Source organism: Diadema setosum, chromosome 10, assembly GCF_964275005.1.
Source record: "Diadema setosum chromosome 10, eeDiaSeto1, whole genome shotgun sequence".
NCBI lineage: Eukaryota > Metazoa > Echinodermata > Echinoidea > Diadematoida > Diadematidae > Diadema > Diadema setosum.
This window is the reverse complement of record NC_092694.1, coordinates 19036148-19056897: the sequence shown is the minus strand read 5'-3', so window position 1 is coordinate 19056897 and position 20750 is coordinate 19036148. Positions and strand designations below refer to the sequence as shown.

The 20750-nt window shown below is 39.6% G+C and overlaps 2 protein-coding genes across 5 annotated transcripts in view; one reads left to right on the top strand and one right to left on the bottom strand.

Moving 5' to 3' along the window:
- LOC140234201 (uncharacterized) overlaps positions 1 to 13619 on the bottom strand; it is a 45483-nt gene extending 31864 nt beyond the window's left edge. Inside the window, exon 1 of the mRNA XM_072314267.1 lies at positions 13543 to 13619. The gene's annotated coding sequence lies outside the window, so the exon portion shown is untranslated. The remainder of the gene's footprint in view (positions 1 to 13542) is intronic.
- A 1864-nt stretch (positions 13620 to 15483) lies between these two features.
- LOC140233637 (KH domain-containing, RNA-binding, signal transduction-associated protein 2-like) overlaps positions 15484 to 20750 on the top strand; it is a 58470-nt gene continuing 53203 nt past the window's right edge. For all 4 annotated transcript variants that reach the window (XM_072313743.1, XM_072313741.1, XM_072313742.1 and 1 more), the window contains exon 1: positions 15484 to 15684. In XM_072313743.1, the coding sequence (XP_072169844.1) occupies positions 15573 to 15684 (112 nt within the window). In that variant the 5' untranslated portion in view covers positions 15484 to 15572. The remainder of the gene's footprint in view (positions 15685 to 20750) is intronic.

Genomic DNA, 20750 nt, shown 5'->3' with positions numbered 1-20750 from the left:
TATTATTGAAATGTTGGTTAAAGCAAATTTCGAACTCAGAATTAAATGTAATAAATGCAGTGTGATCCCTCTGCCACTCAGCACTCATTTGATTTTACTTTTGCATCCTGTACTAGAGGAGAACATTGAGGTGTTGTACATAAGGGATACAAAGGAGGAGTATGTTAGGGGGGCTCTTCGAGGATACTCGTGTTATGAGCAGTAAAGCACATAAAAATATTTCGACTTGTAGCTTATCATGGTAGACCTTCAAACCAAATTTGAACAAAATTCATCATGAAATGTAGCCTACAGAGCACACAAAAACCATCCACCAATAACATGACCTTTGACTCTATAAAAGACGGAACACTGGGGGCAGCACATCCAAAATCTTTTGGCCTGTAGCTTCTATCATGGTAGACCTTCAAACCAAACCACATTTGAACAAAATGCGTTGAGAATTGTGGCCGTCCAGAAATGTAGCCTATTGAGCGCACACAAACCAACCACCAACATGACCTTTGACCCTATAAAAGATGGACCACTGTGGGCTGCAGATCCAAAATCAACAGGCTTGTAGATTATATCATGGTAGACTTTCATACCAATCAAGAAATGTAGCCTATAGAGCGCACACCAACCATCCATCAACAATATGACCTTTGACCCTATAAAAGACTAAACACTGGGGGCAGCACATCCAAAATCTTTAAACTTGTAGCTCATATCATGGTAGACCTTCATACCAAATTTGAACAAAATCTGCTAAGAAATGTAGCCTATAGAGCACACAGAAACCATCCACCAACAATATGACCTTTGAACCTATAAAAGGCAGAACACTGGGGGCAGCAGATCCAACATCTAGAGGCTTGTAGAGTATCATGGTAGACCTTCATACCAAATTTGAACAAAATCCGTCAAGAAATGTAGCCTACAGAGCGCACACAATCCACCAACAACATGACCTTTGACCCTATAAAAGACGGAACACCTGGGGCAGTACATCCAAATCTATAGGCTTGTTGATTACATCATGATAAACCTCCATACCAATTTTGAACAAAATCTGTTAACAAATGTGACCTCTGGAGCGCACAAAAACTAAGCACAAAAATATGGCATCTTACCCTATAGAAGACGGAACACTGGGGGCAGCACCACCCAAAGTTATAGGTGTGGAGATATTACCAATATGAACCTCAATGCAAAATTTCAAAGAAATCTGTCAAGGTTTGTGGCCGCTAGAGTGCAAACAAGAATGTGATGCAGCGGCATGACCAAATGTAATTTCTTCCTTTTGATATTAAACTTTTAGTATCACCTGACCAATAAAGTGATGAATGTATAAGACTGTATAAATTGTGTGATCACAGGCTGCTTTACGCTTTTGTTATCTAATGCTAGGAGCAACTGTTAAAAAAAGAAGAAAAAAGACACAAAGTTTAAGAAATGAACATAAAATGCTTAAGTGAAGCTGATCATGTTTGAAACTAGTGCGATGATACGTGACATTTTGTTTGTTGGTTTTTGTCTTGTCTGTCCAAACATATTTACAGGCAACATACAAAAGGCAGATGGATGCTTTAAATACTAACACACAATTCTCGCTATCGCCAATGACGTAAAAAGTACCCGGATGTTGATTTAAGCGTCATTTACGGTGCATTATGGGATAGTCCAGTAGCAAAGTCACTTCCGTTCGTACGCGCGTGATACGTGACTAATGCTATTTACACACACAACCGACTGTATTCTACGTGTACTTCCTGTTTTCTCGACTTGAATTACAGCTTGAATGTGATTTGAAATTTCTCCATTCTTAAGAAATTGCTGTTAATACGACTATTGGTTGTTGCTGCGAAGCTGCCATGTGTTGTTTGCACGACAATAAATGAAAAAAATCTGCAGAAATAGGACCCTTACTTGCATGCGAGACGTGACGTGGCCGCGTGGGTGAAGTTTGCGGGTGACTCCACAGCGCAGTACGTGCACGCGCGACTTACTAGTGGTAGTAGGCCTAGTGCCTACGTACTTAATTGGAAGAAGTTGCTTCGGAGACAGGATAAGTTCGAGATCACGGTTCGTTCCCGATTGTGTTCGCGACATTTCGACAGAGAACAAATTAAAAAAAAGATGGGCATTCCATCACGATATCCAGGTGGGTGAATATTTTCCAGCATATTTTCAGCATATGCAGAGATGACTGATCTGTGATGTGCACATCGATCGCATGATCAAGCAGTACGCTGTACCGGTATGTGTTAGCTTATGCGTGCAGTGGTGTATGGTGCATGCTAATGCAAGGCCGGCCGCCGGCCTAGGGCAATGCATGCGGGGACTACAGTGTACGAGTATGACAGGCCGGCCTGGCCACTCGCTGGCTTGGGCGGTACAGCCGCCTATATACTGTACTAGTATCCGTGGTCAGCGCGGCGCTATAGGTAAGGTACACATACACGCACGCTAGCGCTGTGCAAATTATGCCCCGCGCCGGAAGTGCCCTTGCTACGAAGTGCACTAAATCTTGACGAAAAAGCCACATCCGGGTACTTTTTACGTCATTGGCGATAGCGAGAATTAGCATACTCACCATGTTTTTGAAAGAACATGATCTAGACAGACGACTATCATTAATTCACTCACTTTGCTTTGTCTAGGAAGAGAAACAGGTTGTGAGCTTGAACACAACCTGAGCTTTGAGAGCAATTTTCTCCATTTTTTAGAAAGTGGACTGACAGCATTAGCGCAGTTTATATTCAATTTTAAAGCCTTACAATCGTGGCGAGTGGTTTGTGCGGCATGGAGACAAACGCAACACGCTGCCTTCCCCCATTCTGTATCAAATGTCATGACACCGAATGAGAATAGCGCTGGCTCAATGGGTCAGCGAACACACACTGTGGCTCAAAATCATGTGACCCAAAATGGCTGTCCGAGCCACGCGAGCTTCCGAATGGAAGCACACTCACAGTGCGCATGCACATGAAGAGAGGCCAAAAGAGCCATGCGTCTTCTGGCCTCTCTCCTCCCATCACCGCAGCTCGCAGTCACAATGTTTGTGTATGATGTGTACACACACAAACATACATTTGTACACACACGTGTCTCAGTGGCAGCATTGTCCCACACGTTTATGGATATACAGCACTGCAGTCTGGCATTGCATACACAAATTTCGTTCGCTGGAGGAGTTTACAAAATAACGTACCATTAGGGGTTAGGGTCGTCCGACTTTAAGATCTATAGGGATGTTGAATTTGTTGAACCCGTGGGTATTATACATCATTGTAAAGCCATGAGTCTGTAGAATTCACATATCAACACAGTGTACATACAAATGACGCACAGGTCTGGGTGCATCTGATCAGTCGGAATTGTGTGCATAGGTAACTATGGAAGGCTAAATTCCATAGTTGCCACGTGCACACTATATTCCGACTGACGCACGAAAAGACATGTGCGCGACACCTGTGTTATAGAATGGGTAATTTTTCTTGCCAAAAAAAAAAAAAAAAAATCCATTTTTCTATCATGTTACCCGATGACAAATTTACTGGATGCATTTCCTTTTGGCTTGCCATAGACGAGAGTCCAAAAATCATGCCTCCAGTATTTACTGGATGCATGATTTTTCAGCCAATAGGCGTCTCGTACTGAGTGAGCGAATGCTTGCTTAGTGTGTGAACCTTTGTTACAAGTGGGCGTAGTTGTACTCTTGCTACAAGTGCGTGATAACATGTTTGCCACTGTGACTCAGCGTGCAGCCAGTACAAAATCAACACATACAAGCTCTTGACCAATGAGATCGCATGATTCTCGCTACCCATTCTATAATACCTAGCAGTTGAGTGTGCAATTGTCTCATGACAATACGCGTATACGTGTTGCCTTACCGAGTTACTGTGATTGATCGTGAATGACTTGTTTTGACAAGAGTGACGGAAGAAGGATGCCAGATGATGACGTTATAAATCACCTAGTGTAGTTCAATCAAAATTGGCTCGATTTTCTTTAACTCTTTATGTGCCATGGTGGAAATCCCCTACAAATTGTATGTGCCACATTATTTTGAGATACCAACGTTGTCATGCTTTGAGAAAACATTTTTTTTTTTTTTTTCAAATCTAAGTCATGTCTATAATACATTTCTGTCAAGCTGGACATTACAATGAGTAAAATTGTAGAGAAAATGCCAAGGTTTTCTTTGATACAAATTGTATGACAAATCAACGACTGTCTTTCTTTCAAAATACAGTCAACCTTGCTTACCTCGACGTCGGATTAGCCGAATATCACGTACCTCGGGGGCAAAATGAAAGTCCTGATTGTTCCTATGGAGTTTCTGTGTATTAAAACTTGCATTGCTCGAAAAAACTAACTCGAAGTTCGGTTACATTGAAGGGAAATCTAATGTCCCGCTCTTGCTTTACTTATTGTTTTTCCCAGCATGTTGCTCGAATCGGAATTGCAAACATCACTCAGCATTTCCGATTAAGTGCGCATGGACAGCGAAGACATGTCACAAACCTTTTCACACTCGATTGTAAATATTCTGAGACCAGAACAATCATGTGCCCAAAGAAATACGCGGTACACAGCTGACAAGAAAAATCTCCAACACCTACCTCACACGTACACGGTATGCACATGACACCCGTGCCAATGGAGTGCTTACGATAGCACTACACGCTCTGTCCTATCATCTTCTTTTCTTTAACCACTGTGTTCTGATTCGCGATCGTGATAGTCATGCCGTGCGCGTAAATTTCTTAACCGTTGTGGCGCACCTGCTTAGGTGTTGGCAGTTATATCTTTGGCATTAATCACGGTCCACTGTCCAAACATCAATCTCCTGCGTAGTGCTTTTTTTTTTTTACTTTTTTATTTTCACAAAGTTTGTTTCATTAATTCTCCCCGAAAATGCAAGCACTGAATACTTTCTTCTTCTTTTTTTCCAACAATGCGATTACGAAAATTGTTTGGTATATAATCTGGAAGTATAGGCCTAGCATAATAAAGAATAGAATAGACAGGGCTCCACACTAACTTTTATTTTTGGTGGCCCGATTGAGCCACCAATATCACTGATTTTCATTTTTTGGTGGTCGAAAGTAAAATCTGGTGGTCCGAAAAAAAAAATCAAGAAAAACATAAAAAACTAGAAATGTCGCTACGGCGACTGATGCCTCCGCCATAATGCATGATTCTCCCAATAGGTGTATAGTACAATGTCTTGACAATGTGTGATGACAGTTTCACATAACTGGCAAAATATCGAAATAACAGGTTTGTCAGAAATATCTTGAATGTTCACTTTCCACGAACTGGGTTTGCTATGATTGTCTATTAAAGAGTGCAGGTACACATATTTGGGGAATTGAAAATTTTTACTTGACTTCTGACCAACCTTATTATAAGTTTATGTATTGAGTATAATTTTCAAGGTATGAAGAAAGAGTGTAATTACAGTACAAAATATTTTTTTTTTTTTCATTTAAACCTGACCTTTGACCCTTAACCTTTGGCCTTTGACCTTCTGGCTGGAAATTTCCAAGAGAATCTCCATCAAGTAATACATGTACATATATTAAACACTTTTAAAACTAATAATGCAATCATTGCATATACTAGTATACATGTATGAGGGAAATACAGTAGTAACATTTTGAGGAGTTGACCTTGACCTTTGAACCCCTGACTATTGACCCATGACCCCTAAATTCCCTAGATAATCCCTGCCAGTCAGTACATGCATATGTACCATGTTCCATGAAGATACATTGAACCATTTGCGAGAAAAGTGATATTGCAACATTTTCACCTAACCTTTGACCTTTTGACCTTTGACCTTCTGACATGAAACTCTCTCTGGAGAATCCTTTGATACGCAGTAGTACATGTCTACACTAAGTTTCAAGAAAATAACTGCGGGCATTGCATAGATATGGGGGAAATAGCAACATTTTTAGCATTTGACCTTGACCTTTTGACCTTTGACCTCTTGTCAATGTCACTAGAATCTACTCAACTAATTGTCCCATCATACATCATCCTTGGACCAAGTTTGGTGAAAGCTGCTTCATCCAGTTTTGAGTTATCACATAAACAGATAAATTTTAGGATTTGACCTTGATCTTTGACCTTTGACCTCTGTCCGATTTCACTGAAAAACTAATCAAGTAATTGTCCCATCATACATCATCCTCCAACAAAGTTTGGTGAAATTTGCTCCATACAGTCTTGAGTTATCGCGTAAACGGATACAATTTCATGATTTGACCTTGACCTTTGACCTTTGACCTTTAGCCGATTTCACCCAAAATCTTATCAAATCGTTGCCCCATCATACTTCATACTTGGACCAAGTTTGGAAAAATTCCAATAAATATTACTCAAGTTATCGCATAAACGAAAGCGGACGGACGTACGGACGGACGGACAAACCCGAAAACATAATGCCTCCGGCACCACTTCGTGGCGGAGGCATAAAAACCCTAAAGCGGTCCTACTAAACTTAGAAAAATAAATATTAAGCATTATTGAAGTGATACAGATACCCATGTCTAAAACAAATGAATAGAAATCTTACCGTTATCCCGAGTTCTAAGATTTAGCAAATAGGCTTAGAGATTATTATAAAAGTTGATGCCTATTTAGGTGGTCAAAACTTACGTTGGAAATGAGAAAGTGGGAGTATTTACAGACATTTGTAAACATCCGACATTTGTTTTAGCATTGTATAAAGAGCCGAAAGTTACCGTTATTCATTTCTTATTGTAAAAGCAATCACCCAACATTTACTAGTATTTTAGCACCCTACGGAGCCAAATATTACCATTAATCATTTTCAAGTGTAAAAGCAAACAACCGATATTCATTTTAGCACCTTACGGATCTGAATGTTAACCTTATTCATTTCCGAACATGAAAGCAAACATCCGCTATTTATTTCAGCATCTGAGCGCATTGATACTGTTAATCATTTCCAAATGTAAAAGCAACAATCTGTTATTTATTTTAGCATCATACGGAGCAGAATATTACCGTTATTCATTTCCAAATTCAAAAGCAAACATCCGGCATTTATTTTATTATCCGTTATCGTACAGAGCCGAATGTTTCTGCTGTCCACTTCCGAGAGTGAAATGAATCATCTGACAATTATTTCATCATCGTACGGAGCCGAATGTTACTGCTGTCCACTTTCAATAGTGAAATGAATCATCTGACATTTATTTTATCATCGTACGGAGCCGAATGTTACTGTTTTTTCTTTTTTGAACGTCAGGGCAGACATCGGACATTTATTTTACCATCAAACGCAGCTGAATGTTACTGTTAATCATTTGAAATGTAATAGCAAATATCCGATATTCATTTCAGCATTGTATGGGGCAGAATGTTACTGCTATTCACTTCCAAACATGTCAAACGTACAAGCAATCACTCGACATGTATTTTAGTATCTTCCGGAGCTGAATGTTATTGCTATTCATTTCTGAATGTCAAAGCAAACATTCGACATTATTTTAGCATCTTCCGGAGTTGAATGTTATTGCTATTTACTTTCGAACATAAAAACAAACATCAGACATTTATTTTATCATCGTACGGAGTTAAATATTATTGTTACTCATTTCCGAACGTCAAAGCAAACATCATACGTTAATTTTACCATCGAACGCAGCTGAACGTTACTGTTATTCATTTCAAAATTTATAAGCAAACATCCGACAGTTATTTTAGCATTGTATGGAGCAGGATATTACTGCTATTCACTTCCGAACGTAAAAGCAATCATCTGACATATATTTTAGCATCTTCTGGAGCTGAATGTTATTGCTATTTACTTTTGAACATAAAAGCAAACATCAGTACATTAATTTTAGCACCATACGGAGCTGAATCTTACCGTTTTTCATTTCCAAAAGTATAAGCAAACATCCGACATTTATTTTAGTATCATACCGAGTCGAATATTACCGTTACTCATTTCCAAAATTACAAGCAAACATCTGACATAAAATTCATTTTAGCATCTTATGGAGCCAATTGTTACTGCTGTTCATTTTGAAAAGCAAAGGCAAACATCCGACTTTTTTTGGTGGCCCAATTGGGCCACCAAAATCTTTATTTCTGTAATTCTGATTTTGATTTTGATTTTCATTCAATTAATTCATTTAAAAGTCGATTCAATTCCAATTGACAAGCATGCAAACAATCGGTAGGCACTATGACAGATACCATGTTGAACATCGATAAACGTCGGATACGTCGAAGAAAATTCGACGTACGCGTACCTCGAACCATTTTCTTCAGTCCCGACTAATTTGAGGTATGTGAGGTTGCGAAGTTATTGTAAAGGCATGACTTTTGCACACAAATCAGTGACAGAAATTTTGAATTTACACGTAAATCCAGTAGAGAACACCACTTGTTAGTCTACAACAACATAAAATAAGCTATATGTGGGAGGAACAAAAGCATGAGATTTATTCGAGTTATCTTGATTTAGCGCAGTTTTCCTCCAAAACCACTCAATTTTTCTGTTAAAAGATTGTGTGGTGAATCTACTTTTTGATGCCCATTCCATTTCTGGCCTTTTTTTGGGCCCCAGATGATGGAAAATTGACAAATTTGGGCTGAAATTCATCTCTAAGGAAGAGCCACCGGAAGTGGGGCCTCCGGTGGCTCTTATACGCATAAATATGCTAATTTACATTTGTACAGTATGTCCAAAAAAAAAAAAAAAATTACAATCAGATTTTTGCATTGATAACACCGAACATGATTAAACTGTCTAAATGCTACTTCAGGGTCTTAAAATATAACACTTTAACTCTATTTTGCAGAAAACCCCATTCGATTTGGTTAAGCGGTCACAGAGAAATGTGGATTGTAGTAAAGCATGTCATGAGTCTGATTCTTCCAAATTTAGCATTTCAATGATCTTTTGTGTGAATACAATAGACAGAACTTGGAGGGAAGAGATTCCCGACATCTACCGACATCCTCTACAAAATTCCTCACTTCTCTTTGACTTCTGAAGCTAATCGAATGGGGTTTTCTGTAAGATGTGGGCAATGAGTTATAGTTTCATACCCTGAATTTGTATAAACATAGCTTGATTCAATATTTTTAAAGACATCATTGCGGAGGTTCCCATTGTAATTTTTTTGGGGACATACGGTATATGACACAAAACCGGTATTCTGTAATTTCTCCCATCATTTCACATACCAATTGGCACTGTCATTCACAAAAGGAAAGTGCTTTAGTTACCTCCAAAAACCCATCTAAAATCCCAAATTTTTTGCTGTCAAAAACTCAGAATCCCCACAACTTTTCAAAAGCGCACAAATTATTAAAGGACAAGTTCACCTTCATAAACACAAAGATTGATAGAATGCAACAATATCTGTAGAACACATCTGTGAAAGTTTGAGGAAAATTGGACAATCGATGCAAAAGTTATGAATTTTTAAAATTTTCATGTTGGAACCGCTGGATGAGGAGACTACTACAGCTTGTGAGTCACATGCGTACAACAGTATTTAAATGAAAATGTAAAGAAAATTCAACATATTTTCACTTTTTTTCGCATAATAAAAGAGCACTTGACCTGCCTCTTTCTAAAGGCAGGGGGAATAATATTACCCATATACATTTGTCGGTAATGAGTCAGGGGAATGTGTACTTTTTTCAAAAGATTAAATTTTGTGAAATTCTCTTTATATTTTCCTTATATTGTTGTACGCATGTGACATCTAAGTTTTCACTAGTCTTCTCATCCAGCGGTTACTGCACAAAAACTTCAAAAATTCATAACTTTTGAACCGATTGTCCGATTTTCCTCAAACTTTCAATGATGTGTTCTACTAACATTGCTACATTCTCTCAATCCTTATGTTTATGAAGGTGAACTTGTCCTTTAAAGTCCCAGGGTGAGCAGTTGCAAAAAAAGCGCAGAAAATCGAGAAATACGCCATTTTGTTGCTAGATTTCTCACTTATCACAAGCTCATCTCAAAGTGTGATGGTATCCTCAAACACACACACACACACACACAAATCTCTGTACGTGCCGATGCAGTGAATAAATGTACAGCCTCAGGTTGAATGCAAGTGCCAACTCGTCAGAATTTGAACACCAGTTGGTGCCACAACGTCCCCGATGCAACCTTGCGCCAACAAGGTATGGCATGGCACATGTTTCAGCGGCCTTGTTCAATTGTAATCATGCACATCCACATTGCTGTACAGATTCTGGTGGATTATCAAGGTGATATAGAGGTCTAGGTCTATTTTGGGATTTTGTGAAATTCTAGTAGACTCTAATGTAGCTAGACTCTAACACTACAGTTAGACCCTATTCAAAAAAAAAAAAAAAAATCAAAATTGAGATGAAAGCATAATTGTTGCAGATGTGACTTTGAATATATTATTTTCTGATTTAAGGTGAACAAATATTGCAAAAAAGCTTTAGTGTCTGTAAACAGGTGCTTTTACTCTAACAAAGCAACAACGTTAATTTAAAACTAGATCTAGCCATTTTATAGACCTTATGCATTGACGTCATCACTCGCTTGACAACCTCTCGCGACGCCATCTTAGAGGGCAAGCGAAGTCCTTGACATCGCAGAGGCGTGCAGCTAGTTATGTGCTTTTCCTATGCGCGCTAGCGGCGATCGCCTCACTCGCCGCCAGTCCCCAGGCTAGTGGCAGGTTTTTTTTACCATCAAACAAGTTTGACATGACATGACACATTATGCAGCAATATTTGGGTAATTTTCTCACATTGTGCAATCGAAATACTCACAGTAACTACAGAATTCATAGGTTATATCGCAGAAATTTGTATCCATAGCGCAACATCGCCGTTCGCTGAATGTGTGTCGCCATTTTGAATTTCATTAGCCAATCACATGCGAGGTACGTGTTTAGTAAAAAAACACATAGAAATCTACCTCGCATGTGATTGGCTAACGGATTCGTAGGTTGATGAGCTGTTACGACCGCTGGTAGTTGCATCTTTTTTCATGAAAATTGTGCCAAAATGTTGGATATATCATTAACCTGGTGAGTGCAATGCATACATCAAATGTCGATTTTGCTATACAAGCTTGAATTTCCCGATCTAGGGCTGTAGATTACATGCAATAGAAAAGACAGTAAAAGAAACACCGATGTTGTGTGCAAATGCCCATTGCCTCGCGTGTAAAAGCACGCTCTAGCAACGCATCGCTTGCCCTCTGAGGGAGGGCGCCCTTCAGTTAGTAAGACCGTGTGACGTCATATGCATAAGGTCTATTGATGAATGAACGATGAAAGTGCCCCTGCCCTGCCAGGTAGGCACCCTGCTGCCGCATCCACATGGCACAGGGTTGTTACTCCAGGGCCCTGTTTTATGAAGAGACAAAATTGATTATGTAGAAATCTAGTTGATTTCAACTGTAAACTTAACTATACACAGCCCAGTCGCCGCTGTACATACGTAGCGCGACAGGGCTGTACCAACGAAGCTCCAAACACGAAGAGGGTCCAACGATCGCATGCGATCGGATTGAATTTTGATACTTTAGATCATTTTTTTGTCACTTCAAACTCATCTGACGAACAAAATGATAATGAGACTTCATATCTATGCTATGAATATTGAAATTTAGATTTAATAACTTACCTAAAATGATGGTTATATGCAGCATGTGTGAACGGTTCACGAACGGTACATCGTCTTTCACGCCAGGCCATTTCCAATATCCGGGAGGTCACATGATCTGAATGCCCTTTCAAAAGGTCGCGCTGTCGACCGTGCTGCTACACCAACACTCAAGCAGCGCATCGCACGCACGCAAAAGATTTCCGCAGAGATCAAGGCGCCATTTTGAATTCTGCAACGATGAACCCTAAGGGTGTTAGGGAATCCGCCAGAAAGTATCATTTTTTGGTTCCACGGACTTATCACGAGGGCTCTCAATGGACTTACGAACCTTCTGTAATACAAGCATGCACTTAAGTTGACCGAAAGATCGGTCTGTATCTGTCCGTCGGGGAATGTTCCGCGGAGACTGTGTCTGGCTTAACGGATCCCCTCCGTATACAGACCGAAGTCAATGATTGCGGCTCCTATGTGGAGCAGTCGCGCACAGATCAAACGTTACGATAAACCAAATTTCAGACAGCCTTTTTACATTCAAACAAGTTTGACATGACATGACACATTATGCAGCAATATTTGGGATAAATTTCTCAATTGTGCAATCGAAATACTCACATAAACTCGGTTATAACGCAGAAATTTTATCGATATCGCAACATCGCCGTTCGCAAGCTGTAAGTCGCCATTTTAAATCTGTAAGCCAATCACATGCGAGGTACGTGTTTTAGTATAACAAACACGTAGAAACTACCTCGCATGTGATTGGCTAATAGATTCATAGTGTATGTTTCTGCAGTTTGAACGTGACGACGTGACAGGCTGTGTTTTACGTTGAAAATTCTATTAAATGTTGGATTATTCATTAATCTGGTGAGTGTAATGTATTCTTAAAAGGCTAATTTCACTATACAAGCTTAAATTTGCCGACCTAGGGCCGTGAATTAGACGCAATCGAGAAGGGTGAGGTACCTCACCCAATTTTCCATAGAGACAGTGGTTAAGAACATCCACACAGCAATGGGTACTGCAAGCTTCCGTCTGTCTACGGAGGACAGCGTTAATGGCAAAATATAAAAAGAGTCCTCCGGACAGACGGATCTTTCTGTCTAGCACTTAAGGTGAGTAACGTTTGGTAACGTGTACACTGTTTATAAAGAACGTATGAATTTTCATAAGTTTTGTAGTTGTGTTGTGGTTCCCCACTTTGTAGGTGCCCGCTCGTTGGTCAGACGCTGTATTCGCGTAGCGTATTAACAGCGTCTGGTCGGGCTACTGTAAACTAAGTCTATGCAGCCTGTGTGGAAGGAAACTTAAAATCAATTTTAACAATCTTTTAACAAAACGGGGCCTTGCCCTAACACTACAGTTAGGCTAGAGAGTAAAAAATAAATAGGCCTAATAATAATAAGTAATAATACGCTACAAAACATGGATTTTACAATGGCCTTTAACACTTAGCAGTTACTACTAACAAGGTTAGGCCTAAAAAAGTTTACTAGAATGTCTAGTAGGCCTACAGTAGATCTAAATTACGCATGTATTCGACGACCAGAAATTGGTAAAATTTAGGTTTTTAAGCTAGCTGGGCTGGGCCATTTGGCATTGCCATCAGCATCTGTTCGCCGTTCGCCACCACTAACAACCGTTTAACGTAACGTTAGACATGTAACAGTTACAGTCAGTAGCTTTAGGAAGGTCTCAATAGCTTGTGCTCCTCTGCCCTGGCCTGGCCCTCCCCAGAACATGTCTTGCTCTGCCCGACCGCTTTTACGTGAAGTAGAGTAATCGAGTCGTCTTATTCGCTTTTTTTAATGCCTTGGGGCAGAGATGGGTAACAATACTTTCAACTCTAAATAGTACTAGCACTAGATCTAGGCCTATATCAATATAAAATCATACCTCTCCTTAGGTGAAGATCGTCATTTCCAAATTTTTCATCCGACAAAGCAAGATCATTTCGGTACTGCTCACGTACGCCACTATGACCCTTGACACACGGCTAGCCAGAGGATGCAGCAGCGTAGCCAGTTGGTTGGGTAAAGCGGTTTCCAGTCCGCTTTAACCCTATAGACTAACATGTAGAACTTGGCGTTTTAAACAAAGTCAATGACGCACTCGATTCATTTTTACAGACCTATAGTACAAGCGAGTATGCAAGTATGCAGTACCGGTATGTAAGCAGTTACATGCACTAACACCAGCTATTTTTGAAAAACTAAAAGTCCATGTCAATTTTGAATAAAGACATTATTGTTATTATTATTATTATTATTGTTATTATTATTATTATTATTATTATCATTATTATTATTATTATCATTATTATTACTATTATTATTATTATCATTATTGTTATTATTATTATTATTATCATTATTATTATTACTATTATTATTATTATTATTATTATTATTATTATTATTATTATTATTATTATTATTATTATCATTATTATTATTATTATTATTATTATTCAGTTTTGAGGATTGCAACAAAGACCAAAATGTTGGGGATGGGTCCGGTTTGCGGCACCCCTTTGGGATTTACACACATAGCGCTATTTTACATGTCAAAATGGGTGGAAATTAATGAAATACATGCAATCTTGAAAAAGACTATGAAATCGTGAAGGTAAGATAATGAATCCAAATAAAGTGTTCTAACAAGCTGAAAACTAGTTGGACCATCAAAAAATATTTGGTTTTTGCAAAATTTTAATGTTTGAAGAAATCAGGGGACATTTTTGTGTGGGGTGCTGCAAACTGGACCCCCCTGCCTCTTGGTGGTTGCAAATTTTCTGCATAAAATTGATTATTATGACTAGGGTAATTGTCCACCATACAAAATTGTGATGCAGTGTCAAGAGGCCTTTCATACCTCTTCCAATAACAGAGACTCCAACTCTCCCGTTTTCGACGGGAGATCTCCCGCCGAAAACCCATTTTTGCAAAATCTCCCGTTCTCCCGTTTGAGATTAAATTTCTCCCGCCCTGCATGGCTCAATGTCTCCCGTTGGTATAGGATTTCTTACTTATTGCTATCGTATGTTGCAAAAATAAGCCTTAGATAGCACCAAAGAGCATCTACAACCCTAGGAACTTCGCACACATAAACTTGGGTCTCCCGTTTGCTAGGAGTTTCAGGCGGGAGAATCTCCAGATCAGAAAGTTCTTGGGGTTGGAGTCTCTGCAATAATAATAATAATAATAATAATAATAATAATAATAATAATAATAATAATAATAATAATATTAATAATAATGATAATAATAATAATAATAATGATAATAACAATAATAATAATAATAATGATAATAATAATAATAATAATAATAATGATAATATTAATGATAATAATGATAATGATAATAATAATATTAATAATAATAATAATAAAAATTATTTCTGTTGCCCATTTTACCAGAATACTACTAAATACCCTTGAAAAGGCCTTAACCTGCCGCAAACTGGGTCCGCTACTCTAGGTCATGCATACCGAAAGGGACATGATGTCTCACGACACTAGCTACTACTAGTGTATAATAGGATTATGATCCGGTAAATCGAAATTTGTATCGGGAAACTAAATGTCATATTTGGCGCTTCCTATCCCTATCTGTACACATTTTGATTCACTGCTGAAGGAATTTACATGTTACAAAAATGTTATCCGTATTGAGCCAAACCTTTCATTTTTTGCCAAAAATCATATGAAAATATCATGAATGCGGTATTCAAATTTTTTTCTTAAAGTTTTCTGAAAATATGTTCCAAAATGATATACTTTCACGAAACATTTTTACAAGAAATTGAAGTGCCTAACAGTTAGAGACTCACAAACTACGGAGCATGCAAATACGGCACTCGGCAGTTAGGCACGCGGCAGCTGTGTAGGAATTATCAAGAGCAATTAGTATTTTTCTGCTGAAATGGAAGTAGTAGAGCCAAAACAAGAAGACACTGAGACTCTGAAAGAGCTCATAGCGGAAAGAGAATGTATAGATCCATCTTTTGTACATGCCACGCGACTACTTAACGAAGGTAAATGAATGTCATCATCCGTACAACATGAATTGAAGTGGGTGTTGTAAGAATGGCTTATTACGTACGTTGAAACACATGTAAAGACAATGGTTGTGATAATACACGCCGTTTCCGGTCATGTTTCCTAGGTCACGTTATATCTGACATGATTGATGACAATCACTGAATCAGTCTTTAATTGCCGACACTCTTCATGGAACCGCTCTAGATCTCGATAGCTAGTTCTAGTCTATAACAATAACCTGTTCATGTTAGGTGCTAAGAATTTGAAAGTATCCTAATGCGTAATGGTCATGATGATATTGATAATCTTACTAAGCAATAATTTGCTAGCCTTAAGTGTGTAACAGGCCTAAAAACTAACTTAGATTTCTAACGTTAGAACTCTAGCTCTAACAAGTTAACGTTATTGTATTGAGTCTAGAAATACCCAGAATCTAATGTTAGTTTACTTGAGATAGATCTAGACGTCTAACGTTATAGGTCTAGTATACTAGCGTTTTTTATATGAAAATCAGATGTACACCAAGCCATGAAATGAGATCATTTATCCGTAGATTGATCAGGGTTTCTACGTAATATAGATTTTAGACACAGTTCGGGCAACCTCAGAATTCGAAAGTTTTCCGATATCGGCAGTCCTGGCCAAAGCCTGCCATAGAGCGCGCTCAATACTTCCGAATTCGGAAGTGTCCGATGCGGTAGCGGCCGTCGGCAATGCGAGTGCATGCATGCTTTCATATTGCTACACACTAACACAGCACTCGTGCGAGGCAGGGAGACTGACGGCGCAAAGCAAGGAAAAATCTCAGTAATTCATATCAAAATCAACATGTTTTTTTTCGAATTTTACATACCTTGATGTGTGGATTTTGGAATATCTGTCAAACTTGTAGGGTGAGTTCCTTTGAAAGCAGTTTAGAAATAGAATTGTGATTATGGGTGAGAGTGGTTAGTTAGGTAAGAAGAAGCGTGCTGTTAGCCAATGCGTGCCGAAAGCCGAAAAATCTACAAAAACTTCCGAATTCTGAGGTTGCCCGTTTTTTCGTTTTCTTGTAAAAATCTTGCATTTTAATAACTTTTCGCGTTCACGATTTTCCCATTGTGGTAGCGAGCGGCCGCTAGCGGCTCTAGCGGGCTTCGATTCGCCGATCATCGTAAGTAGAGAACTGAGCCAGCGCGTGGCGTCCACGGGCAGTCGCAAATCACACAACACCCATAAGCCATAGCGACTCCCGCGGCAGCAACCGCGAAGCTCTTCACAGGCTGCGATCGGGCAGCCAATTTCACTGAAACAGGCATTGCAAGGTCCATTTCGTGTACCATTCTTACCACATGCGCTAACATGCGCTCGATAAATTTTCCTTTCAAAAAATCAGAAAACATTTCAATTTCAAATGTAAAAAGTGAAGTTTCGATACTACCATATTTCGCGCAATGTGGATTAAGTACAAAATACACTGAAGGTCACGACAAATAAGTGCGAAATTTCGACTTGGCATGCCGAATAGATCGTCCTCCTTGGGCTACGAGTACTAGCGGTAGGTAGCAGGCGCAAAACCCACATACAGGATGGCAAAAGTAGTTCGGGTTTGTGATTCGAACATGTTGTTTGCAGTACAGCCGTATTACTTTTGAAAAGAATGATATCAATGCACCCCTGTCATAACTGCTACAGCTAGCAATCTTCGCGAATGGGCTCAGAAATGGAGCACACTGCGTGTGTAGAAAACAATGTACATGCGCGAGAGCGCCATCTAGTGCTGAATGACGAACGCTATCTATACTGCTATAGTCTAACAGTTAGTCAGAGTAAATTTATAACGAGACTTTCTAGTAGTCTATACACAGCCCTGTCGCTGTACACAAGTCGCAACAGGGCTGTACCGCCGGACACGTCGTAATCTTACAGATCTAGAGTAGTTTCTATAGCTACCCTTGACCTCTTCAGCTATCGATATTGACATATTTCACAACTTACCAAAAATGACACCTTTTTTAATCCTGTATGCTGCAGAAATCGTAGAAATCGCAGAAATGATTCGAAATGTTGGCGCAGCACTGCAAAATGATGGACAAAGGGGGCGCTGTCGACCGTGCGGGTGTACAAACTCTAGCAGCGCAATTTGCATCGTTCAAAGCTGGGAAAGGTTTATTTGAATCACCCAGCGATGATCACAGCATTGCGGGTTAAGATTGGACTTTTTGCTCAGTGTATGTTTCGTGAGGGCTCACTATGGACTGATATACTAGTACCATGCTCATAGTCCAAGCATCTCAATTCACATGAGTGATTCATAAAATTTGTGATAAGAATGTAGAAATTTTCAACAGTTTTGTTGTGTGGCCGTGTTCAAGGGGTTTAGTAGAAATGTGTATCACACACCGTCAGACGCAATATTTTTGCAATATTTGTTCAACTCAAATAATACTGTACAAAACTATATTTATAATAATGTATGTTAGATATATCAACCTATTTTTTCCCAATATTGATTTTGTTAAAATTTCAGTAAATACATCATAAAATTTCACAGAATCCTGAAATATCACCTTGTCAATTCCCCAAAATTCGAACAGCCTCTCCAAAATTCGGATACGCGCACAATGTCAATACGCATACAAGGCCACTGAAAAATGAGCGCACACCATACCTAGTTGGCGCAGGGTTGCATTGGGGACGTTGCGGCGCCCTTTTGTGTCCAAATTTTGGTGACTCTGCATATGCATTCAGCCCCTGTACATTTATTCACTGCATCGGCATGTACAGAGATTTTGTTTTTCTTTTGTGTTTTTGAGGATACCATCACACTCTAATTAGTCTGAGCTTGCGATAAGCAAAAAATCTCGCAACAGAACGACATGATTTTTCAATTTTTAGCGCTTTTTCAGCGACCCTGATTCTTTACACGGGACCCAATTCATGTGCGCTTTGGAAAAGATGCGGCGATTCTGCATTTTTAACAGCAAAACTTTGGATTTTAGATGGATTTTTGGAGGTAACTCGGGCACTTGGTGGTAAATGAGTGTGCCAGTATGTGAAACGATGTGATACACATTTGTTGTGACAGTACAATTTGCTGGCTTGTGATAAATGATAGTGTCCGGATTGTGGAGGCCGGCCGAAAATTGGGGTTTTTACTCTAGATTTAGGCACTGTGTCTAGTCTTGTATCTAACGTCACCTACCATCATGACCATTACGTCGCCATTACCATGAAGTTGCCACTCATTCATTTACGGGCAATTGTACACTTTACAACCCTATATTATTGGTAAACTTACCTCATTCCCCTTTATGCCAAGGTGATACCCCATGACCCACTGCGCACTGAATGACAGCAACTTGCTGTATGGAACGCTGTTTGACAAGTGATAAGGTCACTAAAAGCCCTTGCCGCCTCACTCACTGCGCTTCTAGCTGCGACCCTGCGCTGCGTGGTAGCTGACACATCAAACAGTGTGCGATCGCGATATTGCATGCCTTTGCTCTCTGCTACAGGATTATCGAGCTTTAAATTTGTAATGTTTACATCACACTGAATTGCCATGATCATTGATCATCATGATCGTGGCGCAATATGTGAGAAAGTTGGCAGTAAGTCTGTGATACAATAGCTTTCATTTCTAAACATCCTGGCTAGCCAGAACAAACGTGAATATTCTTATGCCTCCATCATCCATACCGACCCCATCACAAATCGCGCAAACCACCCACGCGGGCAAGGCTTGTGTGTGTGATACACAGCCCTGTTGCTGTACACGAGTGATTGCTTTGCACGGCGTCTGGTCAGGGCCGATCAGGCAAGCAAATCGGTAACTGTGTAGACACAACTGTATAAACACAACAAACTGATGAATTGGGATGAGATTTTGGATTTTTTCATTATTTCACAATAATTTCACCAAGGCAGTGGACATAATGTCCTCTGTGATAGGTTAATTATTGATCCCCAGCTAGAGGTAATATTAAATGCAGCGTTCATTCATTTAAAATCATGAATGAAGGAGAACAGTTTACCAATCCCTGGTTGCTGTCCGTTGTGTGCCAATGCGCGGAAGGGCGTTAGAGCAATCATGTGGTGTACCATAAGTGCTTTCATTATGCACACTCACATTGACACAAGTTTACTATACACACATTGCATTCCAACACGAAATCTCACACAGATGCACACAGCCCAGTACAGGAACATATGCTGTCGAACCCACGGCGCTTGATAGGTACACAAATTCGCACGCACTGCTCGATTAGGGTAAAATCTCGCATCGATAATATAGGGCCGTAAAGTGCACAATTGCCCTTTTACGTTCATGCACCTGTCGCTGTTTGTCCCTCTTGTACTTTATTTTTTCATGTGTATGACTCTTTTTTTTGCATTGAGCGAAAGTAACAAATATTTCCTTCCGTCACAGTGAAAAATGTCTGTGTCGCCGGCAAGAACTTAATGGACATGTACGTGTGTTTGAATTCTCACTATCGCCAATGACGTAAAAAGTACCCGGATGTTGATTTAAGCGTCATTTACGGTGCATTATGGGATAGTCTGGTAGCAAAGTCACTTCCGTTCGTACGCGCGTGATACGTGACTAATGCTATTTACACACACAACCGACCGTATTCTACGTGTACTTCCTGTTTTCTCGACTTGAATTACAGCTTTAATATGATTTGAAATTTCTCAATTCTTAAGAAATTGCTGTTAATACGACTATTGGTTGTTGCTGCGAAGCTGCCATGTGTTGTTTGCACGACAATAAATGAAAAAAATCTGCAGAAATAGGACCCTTACTGGCATGCGAGACGTGACGTGGCCGTGTGGGTGAAGTTTGCGGGTAACTCCACAGTGCAGTACGTGCACACGCGACTTAGTAGTAGCATAGCACTAGGTAGTAGGCCTAGTGCCTACGTACATTGTACGTACTGCACTTACTTGGAAGAAGTTGCTTCGGAGACAGGATAAATACGAGATCACTGTTCGTTCCCGATTGTGTTCGCGACATTTCGACAGAGAACAAATGAAAAAAAGATGGGCATTCTATGACGATATCCAAGTGGGTGAA